This window comes from Triticum urartu, chromosome 1A (genome assembly GCF_056163025.1).
Source record: "Triticum urartu cultivar PI428250 chromosome 1A, HENAU_Tu73, whole genome shotgun sequence".
NCBI classification, from domain to species: Eukaryota; Viridiplantae; Streptophyta; class Magnoliopsida; order Poales; family Poaceae; genus Triticum; species Triticum urartu.
This window is the reverse complement of record NC_141873.1, coordinates 526,195,451-526,222,409: the sequence shown is the minus strand read 5'-3', so window position 1 is coordinate 526,222,409 and position 26,959 is coordinate 526,195,451. Positions and strand designations below refer to the sequence as shown.

Sequence of the window (26,959 nt, the reverse complement as noted above, 5' to 3'; positions counted from 1 at the left end):
TCAAGGGGAATACGGTGAGGACTGGGTGTCCTGAGCTGCGTGTTCAGGACTGGGTGTCCGGGACTGTGTGTCCTCAGGTTTAAATACCTAGCCGCCCTAACCAGACGTATAGTTGTCACAGCAACTGGAACTGGTCTAACAAATCATTGTCTTCAACGAGTCACTGGTTTCATCCTTCCCTTCCCTTTACTTACTGTTGGTCCTTGTGAAGTCATTGTATGATTGCACTATCTTTTGTCTTCACTGAGTGACTGCTTGTTCTGATTGGCTTCATAATATCTTCCTACCTGATCCTTACTACCTAGCTGTTATAGGTCATTGTGCTTTCACTTCATTGAATACTTGACTATGGTTTGCCTAGTGTAGTCTACCTTCCGCTGCATGGTAATAGGTCTATTTCTATCGTTTGTCTTCGAAACTTCCACGTTGTGAAGACGTTCATAAAAATCGCCTATTCACCCCCCCTTTAGTCGATATAACGCACTTTCAGGGTTCCGCCCCGGGCGACGCATTGCTGGATAGCTACCTAGTGGATGACATCATGGAGAACACTAACTGCGAGCTACACTTCAAAATGAAGAACATATCCATGAAGGTGGCGGACGCCCTTGCTTTTACAAATCCCCCCGAGGCAACCTTCCATTGCAACCCGATTCCAGCGGGCTATGCTCGTGTCTTGGTTGATGAGGTGGTGGACCAATATTCGGGGCTAGAGCTTGACATTCCTGGAGGTGACGATGAGCACACACTAGGAGAGGCCAACCATCGTATCATCCTATGGAGAAAGGATTGCATCATCTTTCGAAGGCCACCGACACCGTGTCATCCGACTCCTCGTCGCAGTCCGCCACCGAGTCAGCAGACTCCCGCTCCTCCAAGTCCACCAACGCGTCAGGCCACTCCTCCTCCAAGTCTGGCACAGCTTCAGGCCACTCCTCCTCCAAGTCCGGCAAAGCGTCAGGCCACTCCTCCTCCAAGTCCGGCACAGCTTCAGGCCACTCCTCCTCCAAGTCCGGCACAGCTTCAGGCCACTCCTCCTCCTCCAACTCAGACACGTCAGCCGTCTTCGCCGCCTCAGCAATCATGGAAGAGAGCCGCCTCAGCTATGGTGCGTAGCGGTACAAGTCGAGGTAGTACTGTAGGTACAGGCGGAGGCAAGTGATTTCAATATGGTCCAAGCCTCGCGCCTCTTCCGCAGAGGACTTACGACAAGTCCGAGGAGGAAAACGTAGCCATATCGAAGGTCGAGGTGGAAGCCCATTTTGCACCGAAACCGCCACCGCCGCCAAGGGAGGAAGTTCCTGTGGAAAAGATTGACCACTTCATTCGTATGGCTAGACCACCAGCTCCCAAGCCTGTTGACACAGACTATGAGCGCCACCTCAGGAAGTTAAATCGAGCACGTCTACAAAAAGAGGCGAGCTCGAGCTCGAGCAAATCAGCTGGCAAAAGGAGCGGTAAAACCGTTCCCCAGCTGGGAGAACAGGCGGCGCAATCAACCCCCCCGCTTGTTGTGCCAACAACACATGAGAGTAGGCGCGCCCAATATTATTATGGGCAAACCGTTAACGTTCCCGGGATGGGCGATGTGGTAATAACCGAGGAGCATATTGCGCAGGCTGAATCGACCGGGATCACTGTTGGACAACTCCTCGATATCGAGCCTATGTCTCCGACTAGAGAGGAGGAAATAAAACGGAAATATGCCCGGGGCCAACCTTTGGTCGAGCCAGAGGAGGTCAATAAGCTCCCAACGAGAATGTATGAATTGCATCAATGGTACATGGACATTACCAAGATTTCCAATCGAGAGTCCCTCATGGTGAATGTCAACAAGGAGCATTACTACCATGAGAAAGCTGTGACCGTTGAGTATTCAGAACTATTTCAGCTATACAATAAAGACGCACTCAACAAATCTATCGTCAGTTGCTATTGTCTATAAGTGATTTCTTTCTGTAATTTAAGTCTCAAGCTAGCTGTAGTGATCATTTTGATCAATCATTACCTGTAATTATCCTCACTATATTCTTTTCTGTGGTATTATGCAGGATGAAGATTTATGAAATGAAAAAAGGTGGACGCTATGGCATTGGGTTCGTTGACCCAAATACCATTAATGAATACACATGGAAAATAGATCCATATCACGAAAAAAGTGTAGAGGAAAGCATGCTACAGTTCTTCAAGAAACTCAAATACAATGAAGATATACTACTTCCTTACAACTTCTAGTGAGTCACACTGTCTTGTACTACAAATTCTGTTTTTCCCTACTAGCTATAGCTACATGTTTTTGTTTACATATGCCCGCTTAATTAAGACATCCAAACGTGTGTGCATGCAGATTTCACTGGATCTTGTTAATCATTAAAGTTGATGAAGGAACAGTTGAAGTACTAGACTCACTACTTAAGAAAGTAAGTGACTACACCATCGTGAAGGGGATAGTCAACAAGTAATTTCAATCATTATTAACTATATCTCGGCCTATTTAATTAGTTCATCATTTCCTAATAACAACTATTTAATAACCCATTTATTCATTTTCTTTGTCGGTGGGCAGGGCTTGGGCAAAGTTCATCAGGGTCACTCCAGGCCCATGGAAACAAAGTCTGAAATGGTATCGACCCAAGGTAAGTAATTAAGTAGTACTAGCTAGCTGCCATCTCTTTAATTAGCATGCTTATTATTATCTAATCAAATTCCATTCTCGTAAAGGCCCTGAAGCAGGCGCCGGGGAATGATCTATGTGCATACTACGTTTGCGAGAACATTCGCATGATGGCGTCCGAAAGGAGCAAATCTCAAAGACAGGAGTGGGTACGATATCGATTGTCAGAACACTATTCACAAATTTTACACCATTATCGATATTTAGTCACACAACTAATACACATGCATATTGATTTCCTTCTTAACAGTTCAAAGAGGTGCGGGACAAGCTCCTAGCACCGGACCGCATAGAAGTAATTTAAGAGGAAATAGCGGGATTTTTGCTCGACCAGGTCATATATCCCAAAGGAGAATACTATTACCCGCTATCGCCCCCATGAACCACTTCCAATTGTTATCGTGCTCCGAAGGCACCAATTAGCTATAGGCTAATGTCACTGGCTCCGAAGGCACAAATTAGGAGAAATTGTATATATATATATATATATATATATATATATATATATATATATATAATGATCGGTTCTATTAGAAATTCTATTTATATATATGCATAACGTGTACAATATGTAGTATCGTAAAATACCAGCAAACGAAAAATAATTAAATGGAAAACACAAAGTAAATGAAAAAGAAATCATAAACCCCAAAACCCCCTAACATTTTTATACCGGTTGGTGACACCAACCGGTACTAAAGGGCTCCCTGCCCCCGAAGCTGGCTCGTGCCACGTGGTTGCCCTTTAACACCGGTTCGTGCTGAACCGGTACTAAAGGGGGGGGGGGGCTTTAGTGCCTACATTTTAGCGCCGGTTACCAAATCGGCACTAAAGGGCCTTACGAACCGATGCTATTGCTCGGTTCTGCACTAGTGTGTCTCTTTTGAGTCTTTCTCGTCACGACTGTTTTTTTCTTACAAAAAATCACTAGTATCACTGGACAGAGAACACAAGGTGCATGCCACTGTTTGCTGTGTTCGTCAGAGCTCACAACAACTGTTAAAACGAACCGATGTGGTGTGATTCACATCCCACTTCTAAAAGCCAAAAAAGAGGAGCCGGAGGCCGGAGATGGCCATGCGTGCTCGTCATGGATTCAGCTGCAAATGCTGCAGCCAAACCAAGTTACTCTGCTGCTAGTCATTACTCATTAACTTGCGGTTGCCCCTGCCTGGATCCGGCCGCTGCTACAACCTGAGCCACTCGAGGCCGTCGATGAAGCTGAGGGAGATGAATGGCTTGGCCTCCTCGTCGGTGAGCTCCCGGGACCAGTCCACCCTGCCGGCGTGGTTGGCCCCCGGCCCCGAGCACTTGTACTGCCCGTAGAACACCGTCCTGCGCATCCAACAAGAAAAGACGTCAGCCCAGTTGCACTTGCGCCAGAGGAACATAGATGGCATTCAGAAGAGAGGGAGAGACGTACATCTCTCGCGTTGGGTCGCCCCAGTTGTACCAGCCGCGGGGGATGATGATGTTGTCCATGTAGGTGTAGGCGAAGACGACGCGGGAGAAGGTGCCCCAGGCGCGGCCCAGGTAGAGCGCCCCCGACCCCGTCACCCGGCAGTTGAGGAAGGAGAACCCCGTGTCGTCCAGCATGCTCCGCCGGTTCTGCGCCGTCAGCGCCCCGTAGTGCGGCGAGATCGCGTGCACGTGGCAACCCTGTATGCATTCCCCAAAACGCATGCCGCCATGCCATGGACGCCCAGGTTAGCTTAGCTAGTGACTGACTGATTGGCTACCAAAGTTTTATGTCGAGCTAATTAAGCTAACGGCAAGCAGATAGATAGGCACGGCACCAACTAGCCAGCCAGCTCCTCCGTCACGGGCCGGAGCTAGCCGCCGGCACCTGGGGCCAAGCCCTAGATGGAGGGGCCGGGGAACCTGCCGCCAGCAGAAAGCTACATTCCGCAACGATACAAGCGGCGCGACAATGGCTCACTGCCATCAAGAACCAAAACCGCCATTAATTAATGGAAATCTACATTCCCTTCTATCTTGTCTTGTCCCAGCATGCACGGCGGACGAACAGAAACGAGACGGATACGTACGGGAGGCCGCGACCCAGCATGCATGCAGGCAGCATCCATCCGCCACGGGACGAGATCGTGTCTCGCAGCATGGCATGGGCACGGGCGCCAGCCACGGCACGACATGGATCGGGAGCGGTGCCTGCCACGGAACGAGATCGTGTCTGCCCCAGAGCGAGAAGGGCGGCCTGGGCTGCTGGCGGGACAAAGATTCGTCACGGGCTCACGGTGCTACTAGCCACGTCCTATTCCCTTCCAGGAATGTACTGTCACTGTGACAGGAACACTGCCTTGTGTTTTAACAGTGTGAGAACGCTCAAGACCGACCCGTGCACACGTACGTGACTCTACGTGGGACACTGGTAGGCCATGCGCGCTGGAGCTGGATGCTCTGCTGTGGCCCAGCCCCGGCGGGTACTGACATGCCACCACCTCTTTGTGCTCTATGCAGGGCTCGGGCGGACGTACAGTGGCAGTCGACACACCGACAAGTCAGGCCGAGCAAAGATACTCTGTTGACTCGAATTGCAAGCTTGCTTGAGAAATTAAGAGGAATGTCTGTGCAAGCTTGCTTGAGACGGAGAATGAGAGAAAGAGATGATGCACGCACCTCGTAGAGGGAGAGGGCGTTGCCGAAGATGAAGTCGACGGAGCCCTCGATGTAGCAGTCCTTGTAGTAGTGGCGGCCCAGGTGGTCATACAGCGTGTCCTGCGCGCCCAGGAAGTTGCACCCCACGAACGCCGCGTTGTCCGCCGATATCCGCAGCGCCACCCCCTGCTTCCCCAGCGCGCCCGGCCGAGGCACCGGCGCCGTGTTCTGCACAGTTTCACCCACAAATCAATCAATCGATGTCATGTCGCCATGGCCGGCCAAGCCTTCCGAGTACGCACGCACCTTGAAGGTGATGTTCTTGGCGACGAAGAACTGCGAGTTGACGGCGAAGGTGGCGGAGGCGAAGGTGCCGAAGGGGCGGCCCCAGGGCCCGGCCGTGTCCGCCGTGTCGCCCCACTGCACCACCGTCCGGTCCGCGCCCGCGCCCTCCACCGTCACGAACCCGCGCAGCGGCGAGATGCTCACCTTCTCCCTGCAGCACCGCCGCATCGTCAGACGCCGAGCACCAAAAGAGAACGATCGACGAGTATGGTAGCGAGGTCAGGTCACGCACGTACGTGTAGGTGCCGGCATTGACCTTGATGACGACGCGCATCAGGTTGATGAGCGGGAGCGAGTCCACGGCGGCCTGGATGGTGGTGAAGTCTCCCGCCCCGGGCGTCCTGTCCACGAAGATCGTGCGCGTCGACGGGAGCAGCGCGCGGTTGAGCGCGCGCTGGAACACGCTGTGGTCAAGCCCGCCCATGAACCGCACCCACCGCGTGAACCTCCGCTCGATCGCCTCCGCCGCCGTCGCGTTCGCCGGGTACGGCCTCGCCGCCATCGCCTTCCCCGGCCGCAGGCCCTTGGTATGCCTGTGTGCCACGCTCCCGCTCCCGCGCCCTCGCCCCCGCCCGTGCCCATGCCGGCCGGCGTCCACGTCGCCCGGCGCGAGCAGCAGCAGCGCCGCCACGGCCACGCACGCCAGCAACCTCGCCCGCGCCCGCACCCCCGACGACGACGCCGACACCGCCATTGCCGCGACAATGCGCTGCACGCACGTACGCCAATGGCAGCAGCCGATGGGTGCTGTTGGCTGTCGCGGTGGTCACTCACCTCACCGGCAGCTAGCTGGGTGCAAGGCTACAAGGGGGGTGTGTCAGGTTTAATCGGGGAGCGGGGGGAATTTAAGGAGATCACGGGCGCCCTGTTCCGAAGGAACGATGGAATGACGCAGCTCACGAGCACGAGCAGGAGCAGAGCCCGCTGTTCGTGCTGGTTGGCTCTAGTGTGGGCGTGGGCGTGCGCGCGCATCTAGCAGAGCGGCGCTTGTGCTGTGCGCGGCGGCCACGGGGGTGCATGCACCACATGCATGTGCGCTCGTTCGTCTTCGTCTTGCCCTTCGTTCGTCTCTGTCTCCCAGTGTCCTATCCGGAAAGGCAAACCAGCCTTGTACGTACTTACGGTGGCTAACCGCGGCCCCGTGGTTTACTTTGTTTTGAGCAGTGTTGCCATGCACCCTGGTTCCATTCCGTGGCGGCATCACGACCTCCGACGTGGCTCTCGTGGGTGATGAGCGCTGCTAGTAGACACACCTTTTCTTTCAGTAATAAACTATATAATGACCGAAAACAGTGTTTTCTGAAACGGATTTGCCAGCATTTCCACTTCCGGGAAGAAGATATCCAACGCTGGTGGGTTGCCCGGCGTCGACCGAGCTGCGCTGCATTGCATGCGCGTCGATTCCCAACCAACCATACATAAAAGTCGTACGGGAATGAGTGAGTAGGCAATTGAGCAATTGGGCATGCTCGCCATCAAGTACAGCCTGCACCATCCTTGCAGCTTTACACAGTTATATTACAGCCACCCATACCTCGTATTAGTAGCGTCAATCAAGTGATCTCTGTGCGTCCGTAAATGCAATCAACAGGGAAGCGCACATTCTCTGTCACTGTTGGTTCCCCCTCTCTCCTACTGTCAGCTTGTGCCGCCCGTGAGCGTCAGGTCTCTCTCGCTTTTACAGAAGGAAAAGCGGTATTGCAATACCGGCCGAATCGCTACCGGTTCCATAGATATTGGCTGGAGCAAACCGACACTACACGCTCCATATGCATTGGCTACTCCCCACTTGCGCTAGCTCAGCTGGGCCGGCGACCCTGCTGCATCCATCCAGCTCGGTGCTACCAAGCATGGTGATGGGGTAAATTGTGGAGCTACCACTCATTCACTCAGGTATCAGGGCCACTTCCCCACTACACCGATATATACTCTACTGCATTACCGTACAGGGTATGGCAAGTGCAGCCTTTATACTTTCTTCTCCACGAAGCCGCACGCACTTGCCCAGATCTGCACAGCAGCCACATTTGACATTTCCAAGCATCATCATCTCAAATGGAGCTAGACTTCTTTTTCCAACATAACGCACTTATTTAAGTACAGACAGACTTCCACAGACATGCTTTGTTTAGCATCCGGAAAACTTATTATCCAGCCTAGGTGCATCTCAGAAAATTTCTGAAACGGACTACGCGCGCACACAACACAGTCAAGAAGATAGGTTCGCTAGTCTCCCAGGAACTTCACTGGCTACCACTCTGAGGGCGAAAGGCGGGTATACATGGGGCTAGGCTAGAAAAACAAGAGAGGTTCTATGTCTGCGGAAATGGAAGAAGACGACACAAGTCAAGGCAGGGTTGGCTGTACACGGAGGGCGGCATATCATTCTTCCTCCTGCTGTTGTTCTACATCTACAACATCCGCGATCTGGGAGCTGCGGATCCCCCAGAAGGATTTCGGGTGCAGATGCCTCTTGGTGGTACTGAACCGCCAGCCTATGTTGGAACCGCAGGGCACGCACGACGCGATAGTCCAAGCGTATCTGCACATATATATAGCAAGACAAATGTGCTTATGGTTTGATCTCACATTCAAAGATCGTACAATAAACACGGAGGCGACTGGAAGATAAACAAGGAGTCGTGAAGAAGGCCCATACCCTGGAAACCAGCTGTGTTCTTCTGTGGGTTCCCCCTCGAGAGCAAGCCCCGTTGCATTGTTCACAGTAATCGTTGCATGCACGTACCCATGATTGTTGACGTAAGTACCGAGAGGCCCGTCGCTAGACATCACCACCACATCACTGTGCTTTGCTATTTCAGACTGCCATAATTAACATACATGTCAGAATAGAATAATGGGCATAATCTTGAAATTATTTGATTTAGCTATACATGAGCAATACGAATTAGAAGCAACTTGGTTTTACATTAATGCCATTACTCATCAAGCAGCTGCAAGAGGCAACAGCACCCAAGTATCTGGGTGCAACTTTGGACCAAGCCTTGTTGGAACATGTTAATCTAGCATGCTGTGATACAGGTGAGCTAGAAAGCTATTTTTTTTTAATGAAAACAACAGACCACAAACTAGTGAAACCGGATCAACATCAAGATAGAACTACCAGTCAGAAACTAGTTAAAATATCACCTCCAGATACAATAGATTGTTACCTTGCAGTATCCACATTTTATGAGATCACAGGCCTTTAGAAGCTGGATCTCCCTTCGTAGGCGATACGAAACCCCATTAATCTCCAGCAATTTTTGTCTCACAGGTTCCGATACTGGAAGCTGGTTTCCGATGTAAAATGACAAAAGATCTGGCTTTTTTACAAGCTCATCAATGCTTGGCGTTTTGATTATCAGTCTCCACAAATCTGCAACAAAAGGACAGTGTAAAAAAAGATAACCAGCTGAAAATCAGAAACATACCTAAGGATTTGCACAATTATCATTCATTTACTTTGGTGAGAGGATGTTTTTCCTATGAGAACAATATACACAGGGCAAAGTTGGCATTGTCCAGTAAAGATTCAGTGAAATATGTAGGGCATGTTTGGTTGGTATACTAAGGTTCCACACTTTGTCAGGCCACAAGAAAGCATGGCAAAGTGTGGCGCCAATTTTAATTGCCTAACCTTAGGCATGTATGGCAAAAAAACTGTGTCAAATGTTGGCAAACATGGTATATGAACCAAACAGACACGTAATGACAAGAATGCACTGTAAGATTCATAAGAAACCAGTTTGATGAAATAGGAGCGCTTCACATACCAGCAGCTCTACAGGCAAGTGAATATGGGTCATACATTTCATAAGCCCATTGAGGCCAAAAGGCCAATGATGCCTGAAGAGGCTTCTTCGAGTAATTAGCAGCATTGTACTGGTGCTGGTGCTTTGTATCTGTTCTTGAGCTCGAGGGTGTCGAGCAAATATAATCCTCCTCATCCATGTTGGTATTCTCGCCTGACTGACCAGAAGGCTTCGTTGAATTGCTAGACTGTGAACTTGAATCACTTGCAGAAGGAGTATCACAATCTAGGCCTGAATCCATAAGGCCCTGTTGTTTCATTGGTGGCACATCCAAGCTCATAACTGGTGAAGAAGTATGCAGCCGGCAGCTCCTAGATGCAGCTAGCTGTGCAAATGCACCTCTTGGAGTTCTTAGTGGAGGATCTTCCTCAATGATTTGAACCTCACCCCACACCTAAGGACAAGAGTAAATGAAACAAAGCTACATTTGTCCTGCTTCTAATTCAAAAGAACATAAAACAAGGCTACCCAATTAGATCTTAGACTTACCACCCCATCAACATCCGACCAGTAACGAATCAGACGAAATCGTTGCTGACCACGTGCTTTAACATTTATTGAACCATCATCCGACCGTCCAAGTTGCCGTATCTGCAAACAAACAAAAATACCAACTGATCTGATCAGGCTGTTCAGAAGAATAGTTCTAACCATAAAAGACAAATGGCACCAAATTACATATAACATTTTATCTTTCGAGATTATGCAAGGGATCTTAAAATTTATCACATGTGTACCATGCCACCATATGTAACTAATAACCCCTAATCCCTCCGCCCTAATTTACATGGCGCCCACGTATTTCAATGTTCAAGTTTGACAATTTACTTGCCCAGTAAGACGTAGATTGTGTGCCACAAAAATTATACCATTGAATTTATATTTGAAAAAAGTTTCCAGCAGTACTGTTTGTATGGCACATACTCATATATCATTGATCTAATTGACTGTCAAAGTAAAATCACAAAAAACGAGGGCGCCACATAAATCAGGACGGAGGAAGTATTAAGTATATAGAACTAGGATACACTCCCTCCGTCCCATAATATAAGAACGTTTTTTACACTAGTGTAGTGTCAAAAATGCTCTTATATTATGGGACGGAGGGAGTAGCATACACATGGAGTTGGTCACTAAACAGCTCCATTGGGAATTTAGAACCAAAAAAAGCTAACCAAATGAACAATCCATGCACATAGAGATTGATCAATAACTTCAGACTGGTCTGGAAATTGCAACTCAAAGCATAACAGAAATAAATGTACGGCACCTCTGCTGTGGTTCCAACTGAAGCATTAGCATAGTTTCGATGATTTGGCCGTCCGTGCATGAGAACCTATACATCGAGTCATAGTCTTTAAAAATTAATCCACAAGTAAAAGCAACTAATTTTAACATGATTGGAACGCACCACGCCTATTGTGCCCGGGGCATCATCACGCCTTAAAGCCTTCTCGACAGCTGCCACAAACCTAGCCTCAATTAGTTTCAGAGGCAAGGTAGCTCCAGGAAACAGGACGACACCTGTGAAATATTCATAGCACCATTACATTTGATAGTCTGTAAGAAAAAATAATATAACCTTTATGTTATGACTTCTAATGTGTAACCGTGCATGAGTAAGGACAAACCATACCGAATTGTGCCTCTTTTCGCTGGATCTGGATTTGCAATTAAGAAACTATTTTGACAGGCCATCCTATCAGGATCCCAAAGAATCTAATAGCAAGTTATCAGCATATTACCTTTTTAGGATTGCTCGTAGACGATTCATTATTGAGTATAACTTATCTAGTTACAGACGAAAACTTCAATTATCAAGAGAAACACCAGCTAATATTTTCCTTCTGCTTCCTGATCTTAGACGGATGGCCAGGGCCCAGGGGAGCATCAGCCTAGTGGTGTAGGCGGCTGAGGCAGAGATGTCTGGTGGGCAGAGCTGGTACAGGGGTTCTCGTCTAAGAGGACACTTGGCGGGAACGGGGTGGGGTGAGCCATTGATACACTGTAGGTGGGCATGGGTGGTGTTGGAGGGGGGTGAGAGGGAGGAGCTTGGAGCGGAGGAGGAGGTAGAATTGCAGCTTTCCGCTTTCGGTTGGAAGAGGAAGCGTTTCAACCACAACCTTCCATTTATTGGCTGTCGGAAGGTTGTCGTTCAGCACAAACATGCTAGCATGCATGAGCTAGACGCGTTATTAATTGAAAAGCCAAGGCATCTTGACATTTTACTGTAAAGTAGACACGTGTCTTTATATCTGCAAATCTCCAATTCTAAAGGAAACAACTACCAATAATAATGCTTTTCAATTCAGACTATCATATTCAAAACTAGAAAAAACACTCACAATCTGTGGGGCATAAAAAGTATCTATTAAATGATATCTCGGTAAATTTGACGAAGCACCAATCCATGCATCTTCAAGGTTATCAGGACAATAAAAATCTTTGCCAAAAGAAAGACAATAAAAATGAAGGATACAAGTGCATGAATTAACAAATAACATACAGAAATATAAGAGCATTACTGTGAAGAAAGGTCATTGGCAAGTTGAGAATGAATTAACAAATGACATACAGAAACAGAAGAGTATTACCGTGAAGAAAGAGCATTGGCAGGCTGAGGATCGAACCAGCTTCTAAGAGAGTAGCTTTTCTGCCCGGTATATCATCAACGTCTGAGTGAAACGCAAAGAGACATTTAGAACATGCAGTTAGCATCATAAAAACATGGGAGGTCGGCACGGATAATTTACCGCCAAGATAGGTGTGCAGTGCGGTTTGACGGCCGAATTCCCTACGTCCATCCTCATCATTATCCAGCCTGGTACACATGAATCAGGAAATGAGCATGAGAAGTGCCATGATCCAATCTAATGAACACGATCCGCAGCTAATCCAGACTACAGAGCGAGATTTCGGTCAGGGATGCTGTGTTTAGAGCTGTGGAGCCACTCCTTTCCCTGAAATCCCCACACACTCCCCACCCTAGGGTTTAGTCCGGATGGCAATATACTTCTTCTTTAATAAACGAGAGTAAACATCCATTCCCTGAAATCCCCACTCTCTCTCCACCCTAGGGTTTACAGGCCTAACGCTCATCCGACCGCAGCCCCTCCGCTCTCAGCCCCGAAATGCTCTCTTGGGCGGATCGCCTCGATGTCGGCGGCTTCCGCACCGCCGATTCCACCGGCACAGCTCTACAGCTCCGCCCCCTAGACCTAGAACAGCAAGCACGCTACGGCTACAGCGCGGATGCTACACGGGAGGGGGGGGGTATGGCGACGAGTGGTGTTGAGAGATGACCTCGCGAAGGAGCCGATGGCGAGCACCTGGCGGTAGATCTCGTCCTCCATCTGCTCCCACTCCCTCTCGAACCTCTCCTGGCCGCGGCCTGGGTTCACGTCGAGCAGCCCGGCGGCGAGCCCCACCCTTCCGGGCTCGTCCATCTCCGCGGCGTCCTGCAGGACCGTCCCGTCCCACTCCCACCACTCCGCCTCCATCTCGCCGGCCACAATCGCAGCCGAGATTTGGCTTCTCCTCTCTCTCTCTCTCCGGTTCCCCCTCCTCTCTCCGGCTGTTCCTGTTTGTGTCTGGGCTGCCTGGGTCCAGTTTTTTTTCCCCCAAGGTGTAAACTACGCGAGGCTTCTCGTCACATCATCCATCCAGTTCCAGTCCACGTGTTCACGGCCCATTACACATTTCCCCCAGGCGCCCATTCGGCCCATTTGCCCGTACGCACTCCTCCGCCGCGGCCTCCTCACTCCTCAGAGGCGCAGCCGCGCAACGCTGCCGGCGTCAAGCCGGAGCCCGGCTCTCCCCGCTGGTAACAGCTGCTGCACTCGCTTCTCCGTATCGTCTGCCGCACTGCGACAGCGGCTCCCGGTAATTTCTGCGACTGTTTTCGAGGTCGCGATGCTGGTTACTTTGGCCCCGCTGATTTGTGCTGATTCGAGCAGGGGTCGGCACAGTCGCGCGGAGGATTGGGGCCGCTGCTGTACTGGTCGCCGGGGCTCCTGTCGACGAATCGCCCGCCCGCCAATCCCTCGCCCGGGCGTAGGCATCACCGGGGCTTTGCCTTTGCCCAGCCCCAATCCGGGCGTCACTTGGGGGGGAAAGTGGGTCTCCATGCGCCATCACATCTGCTGCGGAATCGACGTATCTAAAAAGAGGTAGTGTATCCACGCGACATGCCTTACCCGTTGCTACCCTTGACAGAGATTGCCAACTTGTTATTCAAGCATAATAGATTTTGGCATTTTTGCCGAGCTAGGTTCGTGATGCCACTAGAAGCATGCTGTAGCGTTCCTACCATCTTGATGTTTGGTCTTCAGAGTCTGGTAAATCCAACTAGGAGCTCACCGGAGCTTTCCAGAGTGTGCTTATTTGATATGCATAATCGGTGGTGCCGTTTTAGATCTCGGCAGTATTGTTTGGCTAGAGGTTGCTAATAAATGGGTCGCCAATCTCATCGTTATAATTGAAATTATGAGGACAAATGCAAGGTCTCACTACACGCGAAAACAAAACAAGAATCATCTGAACACCGAGCAACTAAGAACATCGTGAGCATGCGCACAAAAGATTAATAAAAGGTGTCTTTTGAAGATGAAGCTTGAGCCCATGGCGTGTACTGTCAGCCATGTAGAGTATATGCGCGTCGTGAATAGTATCTTTTGTTTTACGGAGGCGCATCTGTCGTTACTATGAAGAGCGTGCTGATACCTAGTTTCCTCAGCCGACACAAGCCACTGGTAACAGAAAGCCACGCAAGAGGATATGTATGCTATGTATATGGTAAGTCTTGCAGCCACGATTGAAGAATCTCATCATAGTACTATCTCCGCTATGTTGTTCGTTGTCTTTTAGAGGACGTGTGTAAAACTTCACGAGACGCTCTGTCTTCCCCGAGAACTGTTCATTTAATATTCCTAAAAAGCTAAAAAAACTCGAGAGCTGGGCAACTATTATCCAATTATTGTTTCTATCAGCGGTAAGTAGTGAGCAATAACCACTTGATGTGCACCCTCTCATACACAATACAAATATCAGCAGACATTATCATGACATTATGATGAATCATATGGGAGGGAGTGCTATGTTAATTACTTAAAACCTCATGCTTTAATCATGCATGAAGTGCTAGCATGGCATTATGTGTCATAGATTACTGGGCACAACAGACTTCCTTTGTTGCAGATTTACAGGTAAATATATAACGAATTGAGTGATGTGCTGTCTTGTTTCGAAATGCAACAAATGGATTATGTACTTCTACACTATCTTGAATGTGGTTTATAGAGAAAATTTTCTTGTCGTATGCCCATGCAATTTCTCAGAAGAGATATTCCATCTTCTATTGCATGTAGAGGCCTGGCATGCTTTCCGAAGGGTGTTGTCATGTGAATGTTCTGTATGTAAAGGGAAAGCGATGCAGCTGCAAGGATGAAGAGTGAAAACCATGCTATAGGATCTTTATATAAATGCATGCAACATTCAGGGAAGGTAGTAACTGTTATATGTTAATTCATCTTCTGCACTCGTTTTATCACTCAGTGCTATAGCAATTTTGTCTGCCTAGAACTTTCTCTTCTTTTCTAATCCTCCAATCAAATGGGCCTTTGGGCTATTTCATTCCACATCAGATTCTCTTATCAAGATGTGATGCTGATTGAAGGACGGTGAAGACCAATCCTTGGACCAATCACTGGATGGATCTATTTCGCTTCTTTTTGCAAAGCTTGATAACGTGCCACGTGGTCCAGTGATTTGAGAGAGTCTTGGTTTGTAACTGTTTGAAGGAGATTGAAATCGTTTTCTTTCTCTAGCTTTCTTTGGGCTGTGCACGAAGTAGGCATATCTTAGACCTATTCGAATTCTCTATCGTTCTCGATGATTTTATCACCACATTATGCTTGAACTTTGAGATACACAAACACTAGTTTTGTTATACCATTCCCCTTATGTCCGTGTATTAGTTCCTGCAACGTGTCGCTCTAGAAAATTTCCTCTATCAGGACAGTTCATATATCCAGACTTGACACATGTTCATTTCCTGTAAGAATGAGCCACCACATGAAACATCTTATGTGATCAAGTAATACTCTTTATGTTCATTGTCTTGATTCTTGGACTCCAGTATGCTCAGACCGAGGCATGTATAGATGAACCCATGTAAATGTTCCTCACCGGGAAAAGAGAATGCTGTTTTGTTTCGCCCTCGATGAATGACCATTGAATTCCTTCTTTCCAATTTAGTCTGATAATGTCAAGCCTTGAGAAAGTTGTTAGAATTTAGAACTTGTCAGAAGCTATCACATGCAGATGCTGACCTGTATCTGATTATGTTATAAGTATTGTTTTTTAACCTTTTTACCTTCTTCTGGAGTTTGTTCTTCAGGTTTGCAGATGTCAAATTTGTATGCTCGATGATGTGCGATGTAGAAAAAATGGACTGAGGGTAGTAACCCATCTGCATAGACCAAAGAAGAAAGGCTTGGGTTTCTACACGCCAATATAAAGGAGGAGCATCACAGTCTGTTGATGTTCAAGTCATTCTCCAAAATGTGAATAGATGCTGCACACGCTGCAACAAAACCATTTGCATATGTAAGATGATAAGGCTTTGCCATCAGAACTTCAAAATATCTTCACTTCCACTTATGTTGGTGGAGGAACAGTGAAGCCTCCAGAGCTATATAAACAACCTGATGTTCAACTTTCTACAACCAGAGAGATCGACCAGTTGGATATGCATTTTGTGCTTGCCTCCCACAGCCCCTGCTTAGCCTCTTTTCCCATCGTTCAACACTTATAAATGGAGTATGCTAATTTACGACGCCAAGCAGCATCCTTGAAAAGGAGCCTCTTTGATCAGGCTTGTGCTCTGTTCATCTCATGCATTAAGCATCAAAGTTCATGCAGTAAACACTTGTCATGTTTTCTTTACAGAGCCAAGACAAGAATTGTCAGTTTGCACCTCTGTTTCAAACTTTGACACACCTTAGAAAAATCTGAATGAAGCACAAATATTGAATAAGTTTGCTACCATTTAGTGCTTAAATTCCGCTTTTTCTTTATGTGCGGCAACGCTTTAAGAATTAAGATTTTTTTAGCCATTTTGGAACTCTCCTTTTCTGCTACTTATCTTATTTTAATGTGCGTTGATATGGATATGTGCTGATTTAGCTAATCATATTTGGTAACAGGGGTATTTGGATGAGCAATTTTGCCAGGTTGAGGACTTGCAGGATGAAGCAAGCCCCAATTTTGCAGAAGAAGTGGTCTCCTTGTTCTTCAAGGACTCAGCGAGGCTAGTGACAAACATTGAGCAAGCTATGTAAGCAATGGCACTTCCATAAACTTAGTCAATTGTTGTTAAGCAGTATCTAACAACAACACTGCAGGGAGAAGTATCCAAAAGATTTCAATAGATGGGATGCACACATGCAGCAGCTTAGAGGCAGCTGTTTTAGGTATGTCAAGACAGTCAAGTTTGAATATCTTTAGGCGATAGATGATTAGATGTTGCATGCCTATGTGAAAGAAATTGGTGGTGGACTCTTAGAGGCTGTTGAATTTGTTGCCCTTTTAGGCAAATTCTTGACTAGTCTTGATTACCTATTGGGCAGGACCCCTGCTTTTGCCAACAAACTGGTCAGCTTGGATTAGAAAGCCATCACCTGTTGAAGGAGAGACGCACATGGCTAAACTCAGTTTCGTGGGTGAAAAGCGATAATTGTTTGGTTTTGTAAAAAAAAAGTCACAAGTTTGCAGAACTTAATCTGAACCTTTGACTACTAACAGAAAATAATGGATAGGAAAATTACCAAACAAGCTGTTGACTATTTGTTCCATGAGCCACCAGAAAGCTCCTGCAGCACACTGCTTCTAGATATCGGATGTGTCTCAACACTGCATGTTTGTGTCCTCAATTCTCGAAACCATTTTTTTTTGTCGTCCTCAATTCTTGAAACAGTGCCTTGTTTACTTCTTTTTTTTGCTTGGTGGTGCTTCTACGTTTTTGTTTTACTTTAAGTGCCTCAGTGAATGTGTGCACCAAAGTTTTTCTTTTTCTTGACAGAGATCCCCTAACGCAGAGATTTATATTGCTTTCATCACGCAGTACTAATCATGTGCGTCCATTTTACAACTAAATGTTGGATGCATGTGGAGTAGCGAACATTGGCCTTTTACAGATGATATGTATCATGAGATAACATGCTTGCAGCTCCTTTGCCATGACATAAAGAGCTGACAATTTGCATTTGTTATATACTACTCTGCTGTAAAGTTTTGGGCTTAAGCTTAACATATACAACTTGCCACAGCATCGGCGCTTCTAAGATGAACAATGAGTGCACATCTTTCAGGAACAGCTGTGGAGAAGAAAATGCTGAAGGGTCTCTCTCTCTCTCTCTCTCTCTCTCCTGCTTAATTAGTTGGTTAGCATGTCGACATGTGGTTTTCTATCCAAAGCATACAGGTTAATCACTACCGACACGTCTTCTTTCATCCATATTAAGATATTATTATGCAGCTGCAGGAGAACTTTCCAGAAAGTGAAGAGGGAGCATGCTATTCTGAGGCAGAAGCTGGAGTCCTACTTCCAGGTAATCTTCATGAATCAGTCATCACCATGCGTATCCGATCTCGCCATGTGCTCTAATAACATGACATAGCCACACGCAGCTGCTGCGACAAGCTGGTCCTGCCAGGGCCGCGACCAGGCCTGGAAGCATGTAAGGCGCTGGCGCTTTACAGGGAGGTGAACCAGTATATCTCTATACGGGATTGTTGCAGAGGAAGAAGACCCAGGAACAGGAGACATGCCTGGCGTTAGTTCATTAATGCCTGAAAGATACCGTATAATGATCATAAAAAAAGGTATCATAGTAATATAATCATAAGGGCACCATGTTGGTGTCCTGTTGGATAATAGTCTGATATAGTCGTATCATGTCATGTCCGCGCTTATGTACGGTAAATAAAACCAACCGAGCTTGCAAGTGTCTGTTACGGAGTATTAATTAATTAATTTATTGACAAGGAGCCTGTGAATGAATGTTTGCACAACAGCCAACTGGAAAGCAATAGTCATATTTCTTATCCATTGATTCTTCTGTTAATTGAAATCTATTACTGGCCGTTCTTTTTATTCGATTTAGTCTTCATTTTTTATGTGAGATGTTTGTAGAGGTTAGTAAATCTTTGTCGCTTCGCCTTTATCTGCCCCTATTTGTCCAGACAGCGAGGGGTCATTCCGTTGTTGTGCGGAGTTGAAATTTTTAATCTCATGTGCGTCGGTGACCACTGATGTGGATTGTGGTAGGCTGAAGCTGGAGTGTTAGGACCGCCTGAGAGGTTGCGATGGCTCTAATCAACGTCTGATGGACAGTACTGAGCTAACGGGGGAATAGTTGAGAAATCTCTGTGATGGGCATGACTGAGCTACCAAGGATATCTCTCTCACTATGCCAAACTTGTTGCAGGGTGTACTGATTGGTTTGTTTACATGCGCCCTCACGCTTTGTGGCCTGACCGTGAAGTCGCAACCACTCTGGGGACGACGCAGGCAGAGATGATAAAAGGGAAACCAAGATGAACTCCCGCCTCCCGGTGCCGAAGAAGGGAAGTGGAAGAAACTTCGCACCGGAGCAAACTTTTGCCTCTGCACGCAGGAAATCCAATTGACCAAAAATACACGTTTGACCAAGAATATTGAAAAAAAATTATACCAACATCACATAACTATTTTTTAAAAATACTCCTCCATTCACTATTAGAATGTGTTTAACATATTTTAATATGGACTACATACGGACTAAAATGAATGAACAAACACACAAAGATGTATCCATGTAGATCTGATTCAGAAAAAAGTTAGTACACCTTATAATAGTGAACAAAAGAAGTACACCATAACACATATTTTTCTGATGTTGTGGATATTAGTAAATTTTATTATAAACTTGGTCAAACTCTAAAAAGTTTGACTTAGGACAAAGTTAGTACTTTCTTCTTCCTAAAATATAAGGCGCGCATTGATTTTTTAGGTCTTCATCGCACAACTTTGACTATGATTTTCACATAATGTATGCCTACAAAATTATTATGAAGACATGTGAAATAAAATTGTTTTGCAAGACAAATACGATGATATTATTTATACATGCCCAATCCATGTATTTTGGTATATATTAATAGTCAAAGTTGTGCATCAAAGACCGTGCAAAGTCAACCACACCTTATATTTTGGGAAGGAGGGAGTACCTCAAATATGGTGTGGCGGCCTCCCCGCGTGATTATATATTAAGATAACGCCGACTATGGTTTTGTGGAGAGCATTAGCGCCGTGAGCATGAGGGTTGGTTGCTAGAACTCTTCTGGCGATCTATCATATCTTTGTGGGACTTTATTGAGCGATGCACCAGTGTGGATGAAGCGGAGCTTCGGACGTGCGTGTGAGCTTAGGAACAGAAACTCGGTGTCCAGCTTTAAGTTATATAAAATCAATCATCGGGCCAATGGGATGGCGTGTGAGATTGCGAAGTTGAATTTTGATAATAGGTCAGGTGGTGTTCTTCTTAATAGTTTTCTGTCCTCCGTGACGTGCTGTAAGGATGGATTGTAATGATAACCTTATAATAAACTAATATATGAGGGCGTTTTTTAAAATAAGAAACTTCAGATATTAGGAATCGTGCGATATGGTGCCGGTACCTGTCTGAAGTGCCTCTCGCGAACCAACCTATGGTCGGATGGTTAGGATGACAGTGGTATCCCCAGCCCACTATGGTTCAAGTCCTGGTGCTCACATTTATTCTGAAACTATTTCAGGATTTTCGGCGATGTGCGTTCAGTGGAAGGAGACATCTTCGTCAACTAGAGACACATACAGTGACTTCGTAAAATCTCAAGAATATATGCCGGATCAATCTCTCGCAGATGCTCATAAAGATAGGTTATGCGTGTGTGCATTCGCAGGGGCGAGTGTATGTGTGTATATGGGCACTTGTGTGTACTGTGTTCAGAGAAAAAGATGCGCCTCTCAAGAAAGAACAAGGAAATTGTCAAAAAAGAAGGAAAACTGCTTGAAGAGATGAAACCGTTTTTTTTTTAGGCAAGAGATGAAGCAGCTGGCATTCAGTTTAAAGGAAAAAAAAACTGTTGGTTTTTTTTTGTAATTTGTTGGGTTCGTATTCAGCTCAATGGCCGGCCCGGCGGGAACACGATTCAACTGCTTGAACGCGTCAGCGCTGCCAAACGTGCCGGCCATCAAGTGGGCCCCTCGACCGCCCGCCATCCCCCTTCTCGCCAGCGCTTCCAAACTTCGAAAAGCGTGTGCCGCCCACGCCGTCAGGTCGCTTCACTTGACGCCGTCAGTTCATCCATCAGCCCTTCGTGCCAAAGCGTATCGACCAAAGCTGCTGCTCGTTGCTGGAGTATTGTTTTTTGTTTTCTAGATAGAAAATGGAAGGGCACCTCCAAAACTATGTATCATGAACCCACGTGGCTGAAATTGTGGGTATCAACCATGCACTCCGGTACATTGAAACATTCCATGGAACCCTCTTCCTTTCAAGTTAAAGTACACTCATATATTTTTTTCCAGCGTTCCAATTTATTAATGTTTTGCTCTGCGATGATATAGTTGTGCAGAGTGTAAGGCCTTTTTTTTAAAACATTGACTTGAGTTTTCTGATGATCTTAGTTACTCCTTTCATTTATTTATACAAGGCCATTATAAAAAATACCTTTTGCATTTATACAAGGCTACCAACAATAATCAAAACAAAAGTTAAAAAAGGCCACTATAGAAAATACACTTTGAGTAATAGTTTTATTGTTTCGTGGTTTCGTTTTCAGCAATGGAAATGGGGCTGGGCCAGGTGTCTGGAAAACCGTAGTCTTGCTGTTTTGACTAAACTTGAAATTTGATATAAAATCACTTTTTATGTCTTCTTTATCAAGTTATTCGGTGCATCCATTAGCGAACCAAACAAAACAGAAGCATGTGTTTATAATGCTTAAGAAAACTATTATGTGATGTTATTGGAGTATTCATATGACGAGGGTAGTTGAACTGTTTTATTTTTAATTGTTAATAATGGGGCCTAGAAAATGGATTTGACTGACCTATGAAGTTATATTGCATGTTCTAGGTTTGAAGTTCTTTTGTGTTTCCCCTAAGATCGGATTTGTTACTTTCAAGTTGATGTTGAGTGAATACTTGTTGAAGCGGCAGTCCAACATAAGCAAGTAGAGTACTCAATACGCGTCTCCATTCCCTACGCACCCGCCACCTCCTCCATATGTAGCGCCGCCTCCTCTCAAAAAACTTAGGGTTCTTGCCTTTCGTCGGCGCCGCCGTCGGTCCGCCTCGTCTCCAGTGGCCTGTGAGCCATGGGAGCGCGGTGGATCTCGGCCCTTGTCGGCGGGAGAGCTCCGCTTTTAGATGTTTCTTTCAGTTTTGTTATGGTTTGTGTCTTGCTCAAGAAGGCGAGAGGGCGGCGGCTTCTTGAAGATGAAATAATGTTCTCTCCGTCTAGCCCCCATTCCGATGGTGTGTCTAGCATCATCGGAGGGTGTGTAGAAGTGTGCCTCCGGCGGATCTCGAAGGATTCGGTTGGTGCTTGTCTTTGGTGGATCTACTAAGATCCGGTCTTCTTTCGTCTACGTTCATGTGTCTTTCCGACTGTCTACTACAACAAGTTTTGCCTGGCTCCAGCGAGGGAGGAGCGATGACGACGGTGCGCCTTCGGCTCCCTTCGGCGCTTGTAGTCATCGATAGGTGGTCTACAGATCTGGATGTATTTTTTTATTTCTAGTGTTTGTTGTACTGACATGATTAAAGATGTATAAATTAGAAGTTTTCGCGCAAAAAAATAATCCCCCCGTTTCATAATGTAGTGTGTATAAATTTTCTGAAAAATTAAAATTTTCAAACTTTGACCAAGTATATAAATATAACTACTTATATCTACAATATCAAATATATAAAATATGAAACTATATGTTATCGTGAATCTAATGATATATGTTTGACAATCAAGATATGAATGTTTTTCTTCACAAACTTGGTTAAAGTTTGTGCAGTTTGACTTTAAAAAAAGTATATGCACTACATTATGAAACGGAAGGAGTACTTCCCAACCCATAGGACAAAAATAATCTACTCAAACATATAGAAGATGCAAAAAAAATCATCATATAATAATTAATATCATCCAACACTATGTTCAAGTAAGGGATTATAACGAGTTGCGGGAGAGTGGACCGCTGAATAGAGAAGGAGGAATGTGATGGAGATGCATGTGGGTGAAGACAACGAAGTTGTTGGAGACCATCACCGTGATGATGGTTACTCGAGCGGCACTTCAGCACCAAATGGGAGAGAGGGGGAGAGAGCCCCCTCTTCCTTCTTCCATGGCCTCTCCCAAGATGGGAAGAGGTTTCCCCCCTATGGTCCTGGGCCTCCATGGCTCCCAGAGGGGTGAGAAACCCTCCGAGATTGGATCTCTTTCTCTCTCTGTTTCTCTCTATTTTTGGTACTGTTTCTGAGGCTGATCATCATTTTTTAAATATTCGGAGATCTGTAACTTCGATCTAACTGAAATTTTAACACGATTTTTTCATAAATTAGATTTCTTGTGGCAAAATATGGGCCTCAACCGACCTAGGGAGCTCACATGGGTGGCCCACAGTGGTGGGTCCCTGGCCGCGCCAGCTGCCGTATGGGGCCCCTCGTAACTCTCCCGACTCCCGTCATCTGGCTACATGTGTTTTTATTTCCAAAAAATCATAAAAAAATAAGCACATTCTGACTCCATTAAATTTTTACCTGTATTCTCAAAAACACTAGAAAACAGGAACTGACCTTTGACACTGGATTAATAGTTTAGTCCAAATAAAAATGATATAGATTGTTGCTGAAAATATGTAAAAGTGGTATGATAATAGCATGAAACAATCAAAAACTATATATATTTTGAGACGTATCATGATGTCTACTACACAACCTTCTTCTTGTAGATGTTGTTGGGCCTCCAAGTGCAGAGGTTTGTAGGACAGTAGGAAATTTCCCTCAAGTGGATGACCTAAGGTTTATCAATCCGTGGGAGGCATAGGATGAAGATGGCCTCTCTCAAACAACCCTGCAACCAAATAACAAAGAGTCTCTTGTGTCCCCAACACACCCAATACAATGGTAAATTGTATAGGTGCACTAGTTCGGCGAAGAGATGGTGATACAAGTGCAATATGGATGGTAGATATAGGTTTTTGTAATCTGAAAATATAAAAACAGTAAGGTAACTAATGATAAAAGTGAGTACAAACGGTATTGCAATGCGTTGAAACAAGGCCTAGGGTTCATACTTTCACTAGTGCAAGTTCTCTCAACAATGATAACATAATTGGATCACATAACTATCCCTCAACATGCAACAAAGAGTCACTCCAAAGTCACTAATAGCGGAGAACAAACGAAGAGATTATGGTAGGGTACAAAACCACCTCAAAGTTATCCTTTCTGATCGATCTATTCAAGAGTCCGTAGTAAAATAACATTAAGCTATTCTTTCCGTTCAATCTATCCTAGAGTTCGTACTAGAATAACACCTTAAGACACAAATCAACCAAAACCCTAATGTCACCTAGATACTCCAATGTCACCTCAAGTATCCGTGGGTATGATTATACGATATGCATCACACAATCTCAGATTCATCTATTCAACCAACACAAAGAACTTCAAAGAGTGCCCCAAAGATTCTACCGGAGAGTCAAGACGAAAACATGTGCCAACCCCTATGCATAGGTTCATGGGCAGAACCCGCAAGTTGATCACCAAAACATACATCAAGTAGATCAATAGAATACCCCATTGTCACCACGGGTATCCCATGCAAGACATACATCAAGTGTTCTCTAATTCTTAAAGACTCAATCCGATAAGATAACTTCAAAGGGAAAACTCAATCCATTACAAGAGAGTAGAGGGGGAGAAACATCATAAGATCCAACTATAATAGCAAAGCTCGTGATACATCAAGATCGTACCACCTCAAGAACACGAGAGAGAGAGAGATCAAACACATAGCTACTGGTACATACCCTCAGCCCTGTAACGCCCCGAGACCGATGTCCCAGGTGTCTTCGAGTTATTCACTGTGTTGCCATGTTATTTGCTTGCGTGTTGCATCTTGTCATGTCATCATGTGCATTGCATCATCATGTTTTAAAACTTGCATTCGTCCGGGTTCTCCGAGTTCTCTCCGTTGTCCGTTCTAAGCCCAACCACACTTGCACGCGCCCGCGACATGTCCGAAATAGTATTTTTTAAGTGGCCGGAAATGTTCTCGGAATGGGACGAGAGTTGACATGCAGTCTTATGATAGTGTAGATAGACCGCCTGTCAAGTTTCATCGCATACGGAGTTCGTTTGATAGCCCAACCGTTAAACTATAGCGGCACTATAGCCGGTCTAACGTCGGACGTTTTCGGTCTCCGGAAACAGCCGCTGGGCCTCTCCTTCTCTTCTCTGCTCTCAGACCACCTAGTTCCTCCTCCGCTTCGGACCGCACGATCGCGATCCGAGGGTCCAAAACGGAGCAAACCCCTCTCCAAAACCTAATCCTAGCCCACCTACTATAAATAGACCACTTCCCCTTCCAAATCGGGTCCAAAACCTAGCCTAGCCCCTTCCCAAACCTCAAGCCGTCGTATCAACCTCGAAGCCCGCGCCGACTAACCAGATCCACCACCTCCTCCTCAATTTCCGCCGCCGGCCACCTCGTCCCTGCCACTTGGCGCCATCCTGGTGGCCAGCCGCCACCACGCAGGACGCCCGCAGCCAACGGGAAGGCGCCACGCGTTCCTCCCACGCCCCACTTCGCCGTGGCCCTGCCAGGCCCATCCGAGGCCCGCCCCGGGCCGATCTAGGCCCGAGGCGCCCGTGCCTCGCCGCCGCCCGTCCCTAGCGCCCGTTCCTCGACCCCGCTCATCCCACTCGTCCCCGTTCGCTCCACTGCCGCTTGCCGGACTTTGCGCCTCGCCGGCGATCGCGTCGGACTCCGCCGACTCGCCGGACTCCACGTGCAGGCCTGCCTCGATGTCCCCTCTCCTTCCCTTTCATCTCGCCCTCGCCTGTTCACCATCTCCCTCTCTCGTACAGGAACCCGGGAGCTCGAAGCCATGACCGCCGCCGCCTCGGATCCTACTCATCTGTCGCCGGAGCTCCGTCCACCACTACATCGCCCGGATTCGCTCGCGCGGGACCGGATCCATCTATTCCCGCATCGTCCCTGGCCCCAGTTGCCTCCCAGCGCCCTCCCTCGTCGCTGGAGTTTGCCGGCGTCGTCAGCCTCATTTCCCTGCTCCAGGTCGAGCAAGCGAGGAGACGGCGCGCGTTGGCACCGCGCTCAAGGTCCAGATCCAGTGCCGCGTGGGCCTCAGGCGGGCTGGTCGAACCGCTGCCCCATCCGGCCTCCTCTGCTTCCTACTGGGCCGAGCCCACGGATGAGAAGCCCTCCAGATCCCCTGTTCCATTGGGCCAGCCTGCAGATTCAGCCCGAGTGTTTTTTTTCCTGTCCAGTGATTTTCCAATTTATCCCAGAGAGTGCAGTTTTATAGAAAAGTCCTTCATCATCATGCATTTAATATCTCACAAACCGTGCATCGGTTTAAAACAAACTTAATATGAAACTTGCTTAGAATTTCATCTAGTTTAATAATATGAAATTTTCTTGCCATGTTAAAATGCTTAAAATGATGTTTGCTTTAATTTGCTCCTATGCCATGGTAAAATGTTTGAATTCATAACTAATTAACCGTAGCTCCGAATTTAACAAACTTTATATGTAACTGGGGTAGAATTTTGCCTAGTTTATCATGGTGGCCTTACCTTGCATGTTTAACAACTCTAAAATATGGTTTAGGGCAGAACAGTACCAAACCTAATATATATGCATATGGGGATTTACCGGAATTGTTGTTCGTTGTTTCCGGCCTCATTTAAACTTGCCTAGATAGGTAGTTTTCATTTGCTTCACCCTCTTGCCATGTTTAACAACATTTAATATTGTTGGGTACATAAAAAAGATCGAACTAAACAAGTCACGTGGTGTTTTGTCAATATGCAACTCCGTTGCATAATGAGCTCCACTTAATTTGTAGTTTTGTTTGTGCATTTTGCCATGCCATGTTTCATTAAACCGGACATGCATCATACTTGATTGTGCATCATGCCATGTTCATGTGTTGGTTGTTTACTATGTTGTTTGCTCCTTTTCCGGTGTTGCTTCTTCGGGTTGTTTCCGATAACGTCGTGTTGTGAGGATCCGTTCGACTACGTCCGTTTATCTTCTTCATGGACTCGTTCTTCTTCCTTGCGGGATTTCAGGCAAGATGACCATACCCTCGAAATCACTTCTATCTTTGCTTTGCTAGTTGCTCACTCTTTTGCTATGCCTATGCTGCGATACCTACCACTTGCTTATCATGCCTCCCA

At 46.5% G+C, this 26,959-nt stretch overlaps 3 protein-coding genes across 13 annotated transcripts; 1 reads left to right on the top strand and 2 right to left on the bottom strand.

The window, feature by feature from the left end:
* Positions 1 to 3,617: 3,617 nt before the first annotated feature.
* LOC125525311 (putative pectinesterase 53) lies at positions 3,618 to 7,538 on the bottom strand. The gene is made up of 5 exons (XM_048690311.2): positions 5,872 to 7,538; positions 5,597 to 5,786; positions 5,312 to 5,518; positions 4,098 to 4,333; positions 3,618 to 4,009 (listed from the first exon to the last, which is right to left on the bottom strand). Exons 1-5 carry the CDS (start codon positions 6,327 to 6,329, stop codon positions 3,862 to 3,864), a joined length of 1,239 nt encoding a protein of 412 aa, XP_048546268.2. The 5' UTR covers positions 6,330 to 7,538; the 3' UTR covers positions 3,618 to 3,861.
* A 143-nt stretch (positions 7,539 to 7,681) lies between these two features.
* Positions 7,682 to 13,068, bottom strand: LOC125525304 (uncharacterized). The gene is made up of 10 exons (XM_048690302.2): positions 12,754 to 13,068; positions 12,204 to 12,271; positions 12,045 to 12,125; positions 10,862 to 10,974; positions 10,721 to 10,786; positions 9,940 to 10,041; positions 9,412 to 9,844; positions 8,809 to 9,014; positions 8,295 to 8,458; positions 7,682 to 8,177 (listed from the first exon to the last, which is right to left on the bottom strand). The coding sequence occupies exons 1-10, from the start codon at positions 12,948 to 12,950 to the stop codon at positions 8,018 to 8,020; spliced, it is 1,590 nt and encodes a 529-aa protein (XP_048546259.1). The 5' UTR covers positions 12,951 to 13,068; the 3' UTR covers positions 7,682 to 8,017.
* A 37-nt stretch (positions 13,069 to 13,105) lies between these two features.
* LOC125525319 (pseudo histidine-containing phosphotransfer protein 5) lies at positions 13,106 to 18,559 on the top strand. Of its 11 annotated transcripts, none has more exons than XM_087528532.1 (8): positions 13,126 to 13,332; positions 13,407 to 13,619; positions 14,817 to 16,324; positions 16,656 to 16,786; positions 16,854 to 16,922; positions 17,778 to 17,849; positions 17,993 to 18,059; positions 18,129 to 18,559. In XM_087528532.1, exons 3-8 carry the CDS (start codon positions 16,265 to 16,267, stop codon positions 18,216 to 18,218), a joined length of 489 nt encoding a protein of 162 aa, XP_087384658.1. In that variant the 5' UTR covers positions 13,126 to 13,332; positions 13,407 to 13,619; positions 14,817 to 16,264; the 3' UTR covers positions 18,219 to 18,559. The 11 variants fall into 11 exon arrangements, with proteins under 11 accessions (XP_087384668.1, XP_048546301.1, XP_087384658.1 ...); XM_087528518.1 differs by having other exon boundaries at positions 13,142 to 13,332; positions 15,848 to 16,324; positions 17,987 to 18,059; XM_087528524.1 differs by having other exon boundaries at positions 13,143 to 13,332; positions 14,819 to 14,952; positions 17,987 to 18,059.
* Positions 18,560 to 26,959: the final 8,400 nt, after the last annotated feature.